The 13,835-nt window shown below is 39.4% G+C and overlaps 1 protein-coding gene across 1 annotated transcript in view; it reads right to left on the bottom strand.

The window, feature by feature from the left end:
• Positions 1–13,835, bottom strand: part of adam12.L (ADAM metallopeptidase domain 12 L homeolog) — a 342,539-nt gene that overhangs the window by 297,793 nt on the left and 30,911 nt on the right. Inside the window, exon 2 of the mRNA XM_018225176.2 lies at positions 2,046–2,179. Within this exon, the coding sequence (XP_018080665.1) occupies positions 2,046–2,179 (134 nt within the window). The remainder of the gene's footprint in view (positions 1–2,045; positions 2,180–13,835) is intronic.

The following is a 13,835-nucleotide window of genomic DNA, read 5'->3' as shown; positions in this document are numbered from 1 at the left end:
AATGATTTTTTAGTACTAAATGTCTTTGCGATGTGACTTGAAAGCCCATGTTCTATGTAGAAGAATCACCTTCATACAATGCAAGTGACAAACAGGTTGGCCCACCGGAAAACCCAAACTAAGGGCCCACCACTTCATCCCCCCCAGCTAAGGGCCCACTGCCCCATCCCTCAGCTGAGTACCAACTGCCCTGTCCCCCAGATAAGGTCCCATCACTCTGGCACACCGCCCCTCTGCTGCTGATTTCCGCCACCAATGATTAATTCTGTATTCCTGTGCTCCACCGTCTGTCCATGTCCCATGGCCCTTAGAGCCCAAAAAGACTAGGGACTACCAGGTTTTTCCTAGTGCTCCAGTGAGCCAGTCCAACTGTATTGACTATAGTGTACCTCATAAGGAGGCATTGCTACCTAGGCCTGATGGGTGCCTGACAAGCAAACACATACCCACCCCGTGTCATGCTCTGTCATATAATTGACAGTTTTTGTTGACATATACATAAACCGGAACTGGCTAAACCAACACATTAGCTGTTGTCTCTGTTGAATACAACAGGGGTGGAGCTGTGACATACTGTACCAGGGCCTGGATCGGGGGCAGACTGGGTGAGTATAGTGTTAGAGCATTTCTGGGGCTAAAAGCAGAATGGGGAGAATTGGTTTGGGAGGAAATTGGGGCATATTGGAGGTAAAACCACTGGGGTTTACAAATTTACTTCTTTACTTTTCACTTTTTAACACCAGCCCTGGCTGATATTTTACTGACTAGGCAACCAGCAACAACCCCTGTTACATTGGGCCAGCTTTGTACACTTTGGTGATGGCTGTCTCCAACTTCTGGTGAATTATGATCTACAACAACTCCTTTCGACTAAGCAGTGCCGTTCCATACAAAGAATCTGGAACAATTTGTGAAGAACCAGAACCCAGAAATGTCTGCAGACTCCAGCCTGTCTCTTCCACAAAGCAGGTGGACCCATATCAGCACCAATCTTTACAGACGCCCTGTTGGGGCTCTAGATCTTTCTAAAGAGACAACCGTAATGGTTAGGGGTGGCTGCGGAGGTTCGTGCCCATGCCGGCAAACAGGAGGACACTTTTCAGTTGGTCTATTTTTTTTTTTTACCTATGGTCTCTTTATTATTAGCCTTTAGTGATGAGTAAATCTTTGTGCAATGGATAGATTTGGATTCCTGAGGAAAAAAACGGAAGAAAAAATGCCCTTTGACTTCAATGCTTTGGAGTGAGAAAAAAACTTGATAAAAAACGCCCATCGATTCAAATGTGTTTTGCATATATTTTCAGTGAAACAGAATAGGACACATTCACTCATCGCTATTAGCCTTTTAATTCAGCCTCCAACTGAAAATAAAACTGGTTATTGGGGGTCACTGACCATAGCTACCAAAAACTGATTGGCTGTGAGGCTACAATTATTTTTTTATTGGCTATTATTCTAGCCAGGCCCTCTGCTAGTCATCTTTCAAACTACCAAACCCTTGCCTGACATCTTTACAATAACACATTTATATACAGGAATGGGATCCATTAACCGGGAACCCATTATCCAGAAAGCTCCAAATTACAGAAAGGCTGTCTCCCATAGACTCCATTATAATCAAAAAATCCAGATTTTTGAAAATGATTTCCCTTTTCTCTATAATAATAAAACAGTAGCTTGTACTTGATCCCAACTAAAATATAATTAATCCTTATTGGAAGCAAAACCTTAGTAGACCTAAGGTATGAAGATTTAATTTACGGAAAGATCTGTTATCCATAAAACCCCAGGTCCCGAGCATTCTGGATAACAGGTCCCATTCTTGTACAACTTCATACATTTTTATATTAAAAACACATAAAAAGCTAAAAACCAACTGCAGACTTTCTACCGCCGACTAAAAGTGAATTTTATGCCCCTTTATATCAAAATAAAACATTTTATACAACATCTCTCTCCGGTTGAGAATATGCAATATACGTGCAATAGTCATTTTTCATTTGCCAGGGTTTATTTCATAGGGGAAAGAGAAAATGAACACTAACCTTTGTAGAAACGCTACCTATTGCTTTCCACTGTTCTCCCCTCAGCAGATAAGGCACTATTATCTCATAATGTTCATGCTTTTCCTTTTCCGTTTGTTGCCTTGACGATTCCAATTTACCTTCCACATTCTCTCCTAGACAAAGCGGAACAGAGAAGAATTCATTTTAGCAGGAGCAGACCTGCAAACACACACATTACTGTTTGGATGACTTTGCAGAGTTGTCTGAAGATTAATATGTTGTGGGAAACATCTTCATAAATCAAATCATGTACAAGTTTCTCCTTCGTTTATCCAGCTGAAACAAGGGGGGGAGAGAAATCTGGAAAATGGGAAACGTAAATGCGGTTGCAACCTTACAGACAATGAAAGTCACATACTGTATTTTTGAATTTAAAGATATAATTCACTGTTATCTCACTTTTAAAGTGGTTTTAATTTAGGGATGCACTGAATCCAGGATTCGGTTCAGGATTCGGCCAGGATTTGGCCTTTTTCAGCAAGATTTGGATTCCCCCGAATCCTTCTGCCCGGCCGAACCGAATCCGAATCCTAATTTGAATGTGCAAAATTAAGGGTGTGAAGGGAAATCGCGTGACTTTGTCACAAAATAAGGAAGTAAAAAATGTTTTCCCCTTCCCACCCTTAATTTACATAAGGTATTCGGCCTAATCTTTTACAAAGGATTCCGGGGTTCGGTCAAATCCAAAATAGTGGATTCGGTGCATCCCTGCTAATATTGCAAACAGGAGAGCCGCTGAAGAAAAAAGCTAAATAGCTCAATAACCACAAATATTTTTGAATTTAAAGATATAATTCACTGTTATCTCATATCCTGCTCTTAACTTTTAAAATGGTTTTAATTTAGGGATGCACCAAATCCAGGATTTGGTTCGGGATTCTGCCTTTTTCAGCAGGATTCGGATTCGGCCGAATCCTTCTGCCCAGCCGAACCGAATCCGAATCCTAATTTGCATATGCAAATTATCGACGGGAGGGAAATTGTGTGACTTTTTGTCACAAAACAAGGAAGCAAAAAATGTTTTCTCCTTTCCACCCCTAATTTGCATATGCGGATTCGGGTTCGGGTCGGCACTCGGCCGAATCTATCGTGAAGGATTTGGGGGGTTCGGCCTAATCCAAAATAGTGGATTCGGTGCATCCCTATTTTAATTTAATGACCCCTCAGCAGCCAAAAAGCTGTTGTCTATAAAGTTTCATTGTTATAGTTATCCTGAAACCCGTTATCCAGAAAGCTCCGAATTACAGAAAGGCCGTCTCCCATAGGCTCTATTTTATCCAAATAATCCACATTTTTTAAAATGATTTCCTTTTTTTCTGTAATAATAAAACAGTACCTTGTACTTGATCCCAACTAAGATATAATTAATCCTTATTGGAAGCAAAACCAGCCTATTGGGTTTATTTAATGTTTACATGATTTTCTAGTAGACTTACGGAAAGATCCTTTATCTGGAAAACCAGAGGTCCCCAGCATTCTGGATAACAGGTCCCATCCCATTCAGGCCTTCTCCTATTTATCTTTAAGTCTTTCATTCAAACCACTGCCCAGATACTTGAACCCCAGCAACCACATAGCTGATAAAAAATTTTAGGTTGAAGAGCAAAAAGGTAAATTATTAATTAATAAAACACAAATGAAGATCAAATGCAAACCACTTTTTATGTCATACTAAAAGGTGAACAACATACTTAAAAACATACTTTCACATACTTTTATTTACTTTTATTTAAAGAGATTAGCAGTTTTTTTTATACTGCTGCTATAATTAAATTAATACAATAGCGCCATCTGCTTGTCAGTTCAGCTGACCGACCTGATAGTCAGGAGAAATCCACAAAAGAAGGAATGGAAAGTCTTCTGATGTCGCTCTTCTGGAAACAGTCGGATAACTCTTCTCTGGTCTTTTCTAAAACAAAGTGACATCAGAAGACTTTCCTCTTTTTCTAACATTTTGTTCCCCTACAGTGTCAAAAAACTGCTAACATCTTTAAAAAAACGACAATACAAATAGGCAATAGCACCCGAAAAAGCACTTTTAAATTAATCGTTTTGAGAGGCTTGAATAATGCTAGGACACAACAATAGAGGAATGGAGTGGGGGGGATACAGTTTTGGCTTGCTGCTTGAGTCCTGTGTATGAAGCAATAACATGTGAATATACATACAATTGTATGACTGGAGGTCCTACATCACTGCCCTGCCTGCTCTGGCCTTGATTTAACTGTTTTTTAATTTTTTTTAAAGGCTCTGGCTGTTGAGTAGGATGTCAGGATTCTCCAGGCACCGCATGAATGCTTTTCCATCAGACTGTATCATGACATTTCCAATGCACTTTCAAGGCTGTAAAATCTAAAGTGATGGTGAATGTATGCAAAGGAGCCAGCGTTAACCAATACTTGGCTAATTAGCCAGGGTATAAAGGCCACATTTAATTTGCTTGAGACGTTTCAGGTTGGTGTGCGGACAGAAGCAGAGTGCTGCATAGCCCCGTATTACATTTTAACGATGTAATTGACAAATTAATTTTAAATGGCTAGATCTCCCCAGCCTGCAGGCATACAATTCTGCTGTGACTGTAAGACGTAATGGTTGTATTAAATATGAGCATTTATGAACAGGAAAGAAAGACTAGCATAAACTGAGGGACAGGAACAGTATAGAAGGGAAGGGAACAAACTGTATGGCATCCGTCTACCCATAGAACTCATCAGTCTGTCTTGTGCCTCAATTTATTCCACTGCTTACATTTCTGCCATAAAGCTCTCATTAAAATTAGGGATTACCCAAATCCAGGATTTTTGCAGGATTTTTATTAAATTTTTTTGCAGGATTTAGGATAAAATGGAGTCTATGGGATGGCTTTTCCGTAATTCTGAGCTTTATGGATCACAGGTTGCTGGATAACGGTGTTATACCTGTGCTACATATATAAAATCTGAACCAATAATGTTATAGGAAATAGCACAACACTGGCAAAATATATTATAAATATGAATGAGGAGATTTTTTTTAGCAACTGACAAATGTGTTAGAATTTCCCTGTGTGTTTTGTATTTTTTGGTATGGCAAAAAAAAAAATGCCCATTGACTCCAATCCATTTCACCAAAGACTGGAGAGGATGTTTAGTAATCTAAGCTTAGAAGAAATGAGCATGCTCAGTAGCCAAAAGCCAAAGTATCGGGGCAGAGTGGGGTAGAGGAGGAGAAGGAATCCTAAGTGAAAATAAATATCTATCTACAGTATTTATCCAGATTCGGTCTGGGGGGCCTGGGGTCCACCAGGCTGCTGTCGCAGGCCCCCCCCTCTGGGTCCCCTGCCAAGTTGGGCCCCTCAGTGAGTCCCCTGCCGTACCGCACATGTGCACACTTTGTATTTGCCGCGACCTGCTCGATAAAGGGAGGTCACAGCAGGGAGATCGGCAGGGAGATTCTGCTGGAAGATTCGGCAGGGAGCGGATCTGGGCTGGCAGGGCTCACAAGAGCGAGGGCCCACCGGGTTTTTTCCCTGTGCCCCGCCGGCCCAGTCCAACCCTTTATTTATCTATCAATTATCTATCTATCATATCTATGTAAGAGTAACTCTGAAAAATATAAATAAAAAGTGAGTATCCCTATATGCATCTTTTAACCACACGTGAATTATTGCCTTTATTCCATCAGCTTGGGAGGGAAAAAAAGCTTTTATATGTACTTTGACAGAAAAATAGGTTTCATAAATTATAGTAATTCTCAGCAATATAATATATATTTAGCCTGCTATGTGTTCAGCTGAAAACACTTAGTTTTGAATGTAACACAGACGTAAGGACAAGAACTGGGAAGCAGAAGTACAGCTTGTATAAAGAATATATAAAGCAAGCATAAATAATATATATTGTTTTGCATTCATTTACAGGTATGAGACCAATTATCCAGAATGCTTGGGACCTGGGGTTTTCACTTTGGATTCCTTCTTCTCCTCTGCCCCCTTCTGTCCTTCTCTTGGGAATTTACTTTGGCTGTTAGCTACTGAGCATGCTCTGTTCTTCTCAGCTTAGACTACTTAACATGCTCTCCAGTCTTGGGTCAAATGGATTGGAGTCAGTGGCCATGCCAAAAATTATAAAACCTGCAGGGATCCCGGATCCCATACCTGTATATTACACATCAGGTTATTACATGCGGCCTGCTTGACTTAGGTTGGACATTATCTGACTGAAGAGATAGCATACATGTGCAGGGCCATCTTTCATGTGCTGTTAGTTCAGGCCATCAACTCCAGCAATCAACCACAGGAATTAAAGATGACATTTTCAAACAGGACAGATGACCCCAACAGGTGGTCAGGAAGTATGGTTAAAGTTTAACCATAATCTAGATGAGGCCAACTTTAGCCTCCTATCAAGACTTTATGTATCTCTTTGTGGAATCAGATGTTAGCTGAACCCTCTGTAGATGTCCATCAATACAACTCTAAATATATAAATTGAATACTGGGAACCCTCCATCACACTACAGAAAGACTTCTCTGTACTTAAAGGCTCACCATAGCTAGAAAACTGGTGAAACTCTTGAGGGAACTATTAAAGGTTAGCTTCCAAAGCTCCCTTTCTCTCACTGTTGCTCCTGTTGCAACTCAAAAAAGGATATAGCCCTACCCTGGCTAAAATTAACTAATGGGTTTTACACATAATTAGTGGGCCTACCTTAAACTCCTCCACCACTTTTACTCCAGGGAAACCCAACATCAACCTGTAGGGGCTCTATTCTCCTAGGGGGGGTCAACTTTATGAACAATCTACTCATAAATAAAGTAGTACAGATATGGGACCTGTTATCCAGAATGCTTGTGACCTGGAGTTTTCCTGATAATAGATCTTTCCATAATTTGGATCTACTAGAAAATCAATTAAACATTAAATAAACCCAATAGGCTGGTTTTGCTTCCAATAAGGATTAATTATATCTTAGTTGGGATCAAGTACAAGCTACTGTTTTATTATTACAGAGAAATAGGAATCATTTTTAACAATTTGGACAGTTTGGATATAATGGAGTCTATGGGAGACGGCCTTTCTTTAATTCTGAGCATTCTGGATAACAGGTTTCCAGATAACGGATCCCATACGTGTAGTCCAGACATGAAACAGCTTCAACTTTTGACATTGTCTTTCACGGGTTTGCTTGATGAATGAATGCTTTGTTGAGCCATTAGGAAAACCATCTATTAATAGGAAAGAAAGCATCTGGTCCTTTTAATATTTTTAATATGGATTATGCAGCATTAACATAATGCCCCCAAACATCTGCGCTCAGCATATTTTCAGGTAAACTCAGCAGCAAAGATTCTCCAACAATAGAAGATTGGATGAACCAACAATGGAGTTGTGCGACCGCCTCTATAGCGCACATTTTAGACAAGCGCACAAAACACTCTTTGTTGTATATGAAGCCCTAAACAGCACAATGAAGGGTTGTCCCCACCAATGATGTCTCCACAATAAAAGGTTATATAAAAATCTAGATGAACTGCATTTTTGAAATCATTAACCCATCCAAATATTCTGTCTAATTATTTCAATACATTTTTCTAAAAATAACACTGAACCTTTACAATGTTTTATTTTATTCAGTGTAGTTTGATATAAAGTAGAATTAATTTCTAGGACACTTACTAACATTTGAAATGTATTTTAGATGTCAGATTTTTTCCTGCTGTTTTTGCAAAATTTGTGAATTTTTACAACTTGTTATTTTGCTTCAGTTTGATTCACTACATTCAGATATATCCTATGCTTCATAGATAGAGTTTTCAAAAGTTGTCTGTAACTACCAACGTCATTAAAATGGCCTCTGGACAGATATATACGAGGGGCAATTGGTTACCCCTCTTTCAGGAATACTGCAGTCTGAACTCATCTCCATGTATATTGAGGTATAAGAAGAGCCTACCATATTGACTCGGAATAACAAATTACACTATTTGCCTCGAGTCCCTGAGAAGACTTACCGATTACATTGTACACAATGAACCTGTTAACCAGAATGCTCAGGAACTGGGGTTTTCTGGATAAGGGGTATTTCCACAATTTGGATATCCATGCCTTAAAGGGGTTGTTCACCTTTGAATTAACTTTTAGTATGATACAGAGAGTGATATTCTGAGACAATTTGCTATTGGTTTTCATTTTTTTTTATTATTTGGGTTTTTGGGTTATTTAGCTTTTCATCCAGAAGCTCTCCAGTTTGCAATTTCAGCAATCTGGTTGCTAGGGTCCAAATTACCATAGCAACCATGCACTGATATGCTTAATCGACTGGAATATGAAATGGAGAGGCCTCAATAGAAAGATAAGTAATTGTAGCAATAAAAATATATTTGTAGCCTTACAGAGTATTCGTTTTAAATGGGAGTCCGTGATCCCTATTTGAAGGCTGAAAAGAGTCAGAAAGGCAAATAATTCAAAAACTATAAAAAAATAATAATGAAGACCAATTAAAAAGTTGCTTAGCATTGGCCATTCTATAACATACCAAAAGTTGACTAAAAAGTGAACCACCCCTTTAAGTCTACTAAAAACATTAGTTAAACCCAACAGGATTGTTTTGCCACCAAGAAGAATTTAGTTGGGTTCAAGGTGCTGTTTTATTATTACAGAGAAAAAGGATGTCCTCCGGTAATTCATAGCTATCTGGATAATGGGTTTCCAGATAACGGATCCTATACTTGTAATATGTTCCTCCCTTCTGTTTATTATCCCCCATCACTTGTATTGTGGTATTTACCTTCTTGTCTAGATATCCCAATTCCAGGAAAAGACCGGGGGCAGATTCACTAACCGGCGAAAATTCGCCAGAGCTGGCTTCGCGCACATCGCAACACTTCGCCAGGCGTAAATTCACCGGGACAACGCTAATTCACGAAGATCCGAAGTCGCGCACAGGGTAACGAACGCTGGCGAAGTTCCGCTTGCGAAAATAAGCTCAGCAGTTCGAATTATGCTAATTTGCATACGGCGTGCAGTTAAAGTTATATGTTGCATCAACTACTATTACACTAACAAGGCCAGGGAACCTTAATAAAATTATATAGAGGTGTTATAATGCCCTACACTTATGCCCACAGTTTGGTTTAGGTGCCATATGTTATCAAATGTAGGGGAGAAGGAGGGTACCCCAAAAAAATCACCCTGCAAAAAGTAAAAGACGCCAGCATTTTGTGGAACTTAGAAAAATTTTCAACTTATTTTTGAGGAACTCCTATCTACTCTATTGCACTTTGCCTGGTCTGAGGTGGTGAAGGCAAGTCTGGCGATAGAGGTAACAGTCAGTAAAATCAAAAACTATGTGAATTTGGGTATTAACTCTCTTTCGCCAGGCGTTAGAGTGCAAATTTGTGCCAGAGTCTAGCCACTTCACCCTTTAGTCATTTCCCCCTTAGTTTTAAGTAACAAACTAACTAACCGATGGCTGCATTGATTAACGGTAAGTGGGAGACGACTCTAGAAGAGGCAAATGTAGCCATACTTAATCCAGCTGGAGAAACAAGCGTTTATCTAGGCCCTAACTCTAAGTCACTGGGTCCCATAAATCCATGAAGATGACCTGTCACACAAATATGTATATATTTATATATAGAGAAGGAGACAGGGAGATTATATATTAGTCAGGGCCCAGTGGCCACAGGGTACATTTCACCCGATTGTTAAGCCTTGTCTATAACTCCTTAACAGTATAAAAAGCAACCAAAACCATTACATATTTACAGAAACATTTATTTTTAATAAAATTGTAATGTTGTAATTGTGTGTTCTCTTGTGTTTCGAGGCACTGACAACGCATCTAATATAAACATCGTTTTTCCAGTGTGTACGGCTCGATGTGTGGGAAGCAGCAGGCTGGTAATAATCATTCAAGTTATAGCTGGCTAATAATGATAATTAGTTTGTAATTAAGGACTAAATCTAAACTTAAAGATGCATAATGTAAGCCTGAGGCATGCATAAAGTTACTGTCTGGATCACAATATAATATCATTAGCAAAGATTGAGATGGCTCACAGTTGGGTGCCTCTGTGTCAGTTTCTGGGGAAATATATAGCTGAATGCGACTTATAGAAAAACAAAATCATCAAAAGTGAGAGTAGAGGCGAGCTTAAATGGAACAGCTTGGTGTATATGGCTGCCTGTCCTCTGTGGTGGGACCAAGGCCAAAATGGACATCATAAGTAGGACTGGCCAACCTATAACCTACACCTGCGGTCACAGCTAGTGATGGGCAAAAAGCGAAAAGTTTGGGCATTAAAATTATTTTGCCGTGTGTCAATTTCGATGCCTGCGACAATTTTTATACACATGTCTATTTTGTCCAAATGCATTAAAGTCAATGTAGAATATTTTTGACACGTGCCAATTTTGACGCAAGCTTTTTCGTGAAGTTTCACGAATGTATTTGCAGATGGCGAAATGCGGACATTTGCCGCAAATTCATACCTGGCCAATTTATTCGCCCATCACACTCACAGCACCTCTTTCTGGCTACCAATCAACACCACAAAACAGTTTTTTCAAGGAAAGTTCAATCCTCTAACTGTTTCTTTCCGTTCTCCAACCAGTTATAAAATGATAAATAATCCAAAATGATGAAACATTGCTCCCTAAGAAGCTCGAGAAAAGACAGCAAGAAAAAATAAATAAATAAACAAACAAAAACAAAATATATAAATATATATAGTGTAGTAATTTTTTACTCTCTTTGTAACACCTTTTTGTGCTTCCCTTTCAATATTTGCTGAAAAATAAAACGTTTTTCCTTTCACCAATGTCTTTTTCTACAATTAGTGAAATAGGGTTAACTTTCCCCTTTAAAACCGCTTAAGTTGTGAATGTTAAGATAGGGTTAACTTTCCCTTGAAATCTCTCAGAACCACACGTTTAGATAAGTATATGGTGACAATGGTGAAATCATTTTTTATTTTTCAGCAAATAATAAAAGGGGAGCACAAAAAGGTGTTCTAAAGAGAGTAAAAAATGACTGTACTGGGACTTTCAGGTAAAAAGGTTTGGCACCTCTAGCTTAAAGACTTAGTAGTCGGGGTGACTGGTGCAGAAGAAATGAGTCTTATGGAAGCCAAAATCACTGATTAATAACACACAGACTGTGTGCCCTCCCCTCCCCCGCCCCAAGTTCAACCTTGGACTACCTTGTGCCTGCAATCTGCCAGTTGGACCAGGTGGTACCCAGCAGAAGGCAGTGGCTACAGAGAAGGACAAGTGCTCTTGTGTATATGACTTTTGCCTTATGACAAAACACTTTTTTTTCTCAGCACAGGACAAAAATCTGCAGGGAAAATGCATTAAAAATGCAATAAAAATGACCCATCTTTTGCCGTGTCTTTTTTTCTGTTGTGCGTTTGAACAGAAAAGAAATGATGCAGCCAAAATACATCAAGGATTGTCCCTGCGCGACTTCACATTTTCTCTTTTTTTTAAATGGTATTTCTTCTCACTTTTTGTTAAAGCTGAAAGTAAGGAGTACCCTCTGCAGAACAAAAGCCTTCCGACAATCAGCACGGCTTTGTCCTGCTACTTTTTGCCATTAAAGTTACTCAAGCTAAATGCGCCTTTTATGATTCTCCATCTGATGGATAAAGGGACAGAGTGCAGATCCCATGCCGAGACACATCAATCAGCAGTTTCATCTCGTAAGATCTGAGAGTCCCCTTCTTCATCCCATCATCCTTCTCCCACTCAAGCACAAGCTCCTGATGATTAAGCTCACAAACTTTTCTTCCTACTTCATTATTTGAAGTTGGAGTGAGATTCTTTTTTTGTTTCAGTTTGGTTAAAAGAACAAAACTTGAATGAACATTCTACTCATAAATTCAACATAAGCCCAATGAATGGGTCAACAAACCTCCTAAACTCTCCAAAGCCTAAACTCCATATATCAAAAAGGGATTTTACAATCTTAAATTGCATGACAAAGTAAGCTGGATGCATGTACAAACTCTTTTGATACTCTCTAATTATCGTTCTCCAGCTTAACGACGAAAAGTCGCAGTGGGAGGAGAGCAGCCACAATGCTTTATGAATAACAAGCTCCTTATTTTCTCTCTGTGCTGACTGTGCTCTCAGGCAAAGTAATTTAGTTCTTAATTCAGGCAATGAATTGAAAAACATTACAGTGAAGAATATCATAACGGTCCTTTCCCAGTGTGACTCTTCAGAATTCCTGGGATGGCCACTGACACTCACTCATTTGTGCTCTTTTGAGCAGATTTTTAATGTAATCTCACTCTTCCTCCAAGCTATTCACAGTTTTAATTACCGGTTCCTTGTTGCGTTCCCTGCTCAGTTCTAATGAGAAGACTGATAAAAGGTTGGAGCAATTCATGTGAGTTGCTTGTGTGCCCAACAAGGATAAAGCTCTTTAACTCATTAGATCAGACTACCAAGAAAAAATACAACACTGATTTTGTAGCAGAAATAGAAGATGATGTCCTTAGCGGTAGGCCTGTATAATAATGCTATTATTATATAGATCAGGAGGGGTTGGAGAGGTGGCAAATTGGAAAAGGCTTGCATGTCTATATTTCATATGCTCTGAAAATATGTGAAAATACCCTAATCTAATCTTATATGTATATAAGTATAGCATCTGTTATGCGGAATGCTTGTGATTTGGAGTTTTCCCAATAAAGGATGTGTTTTGACCTTTCAGATGCCTGTATATCACATGTTCTTCACCGCTGTTGTATTCTCAACTTCCCTTGCTGCTAACATTTTTACCTACGAGGGCAGAGGTGGTCAGGTTCAATTCCAGTTAATTAGCTAATTCCTTCCTCAAATCATGGACCATATTTATATCAATGTATTATGATCACTAGGGACTGGGTGCCTATTATTCATAATGGAGACAATCCACATCAGCAGAATTCTGTGTGATATCTAAGCAGCTTCCTGACAAACATTTTGCTCTTTTTCATCAAGAAATTTTTGAATTTTCACTTTCAGTTTGGCAAGTGGAAACACAGAGAAATTAACTGTATAATTGTTTTGCTTTTGTGTTGCTATTATATTAAATAATGCTGTCATTGTCTCAGCTGGTACTTTCAGTCTTGTCTAAAATGCCATTATTTAGCTGGCTATAGCTCTCCTTATCACATCAAATGCTTCTCCTATTGAAGTTATAAGACCTTATAGGAAATCAGCAGGGGGTACAAAGCCAGTGTCGGAAACAAGAAAAAAACCCATAAGGCCTGGCCTTCTGGGCCTCTGCAACCTGGCCTGTTCCCGCTACTGCCCTACTGGAACATAGCCACTCCCATGCCAGAACCTGGTAGATGCCGGGAAGAGAGGCCTTCAGGCCCCAGACAGCCCACTTCATCCCTGTGCAGAGCAGCAGCCCATGGGTCATAATGTGGTGTTACTGGGCAGTATAGACAGCCAAACACTAGCTTCCAGCAGGTGCAACTCCCATTTGTCATACTCAATGTGGAGATTTGCCAGTATTCTACTATATAATTCCATAGGAAGAAGGTGAAGCCACTCTTTAACTAAATTTCCTATATTTAAAGTGGCCGTACACAGGCTGACAAAAGCTGGCAAATCTACCTTTCTAGCTCATCAACAGCTTATTGGTGTATCCATGGGTCCTTCCACATGGCATGCCTGACCAATAACTGGACAAATATCAGCCAGATATCCATCAGATAAGTTTGAGTTTCTACTGTAGACCAGTGATCCCCATCCAATGGCTCACGAGCAACATGTTGCTCTACAACCC

This window comes from Xenopus laevis, chromosome 7L, assembly GCF_017654675.1.
Source record: "Xenopus laevis strain J_2021 chromosome 7L, Xenopus_laevis_v10.1, whole genome shotgun sequence".
Classification (NCBI taxonomy): Eukaryota; Metazoa; Chordata; class Amphibia; order Anura; family Pipidae; genus Xenopus; species Xenopus laevis.
The sequence above is the reverse complement of the archived record's forward strand: the minus strand, read 5'-3'. Positions and strand labels throughout refer to the sequence as shown.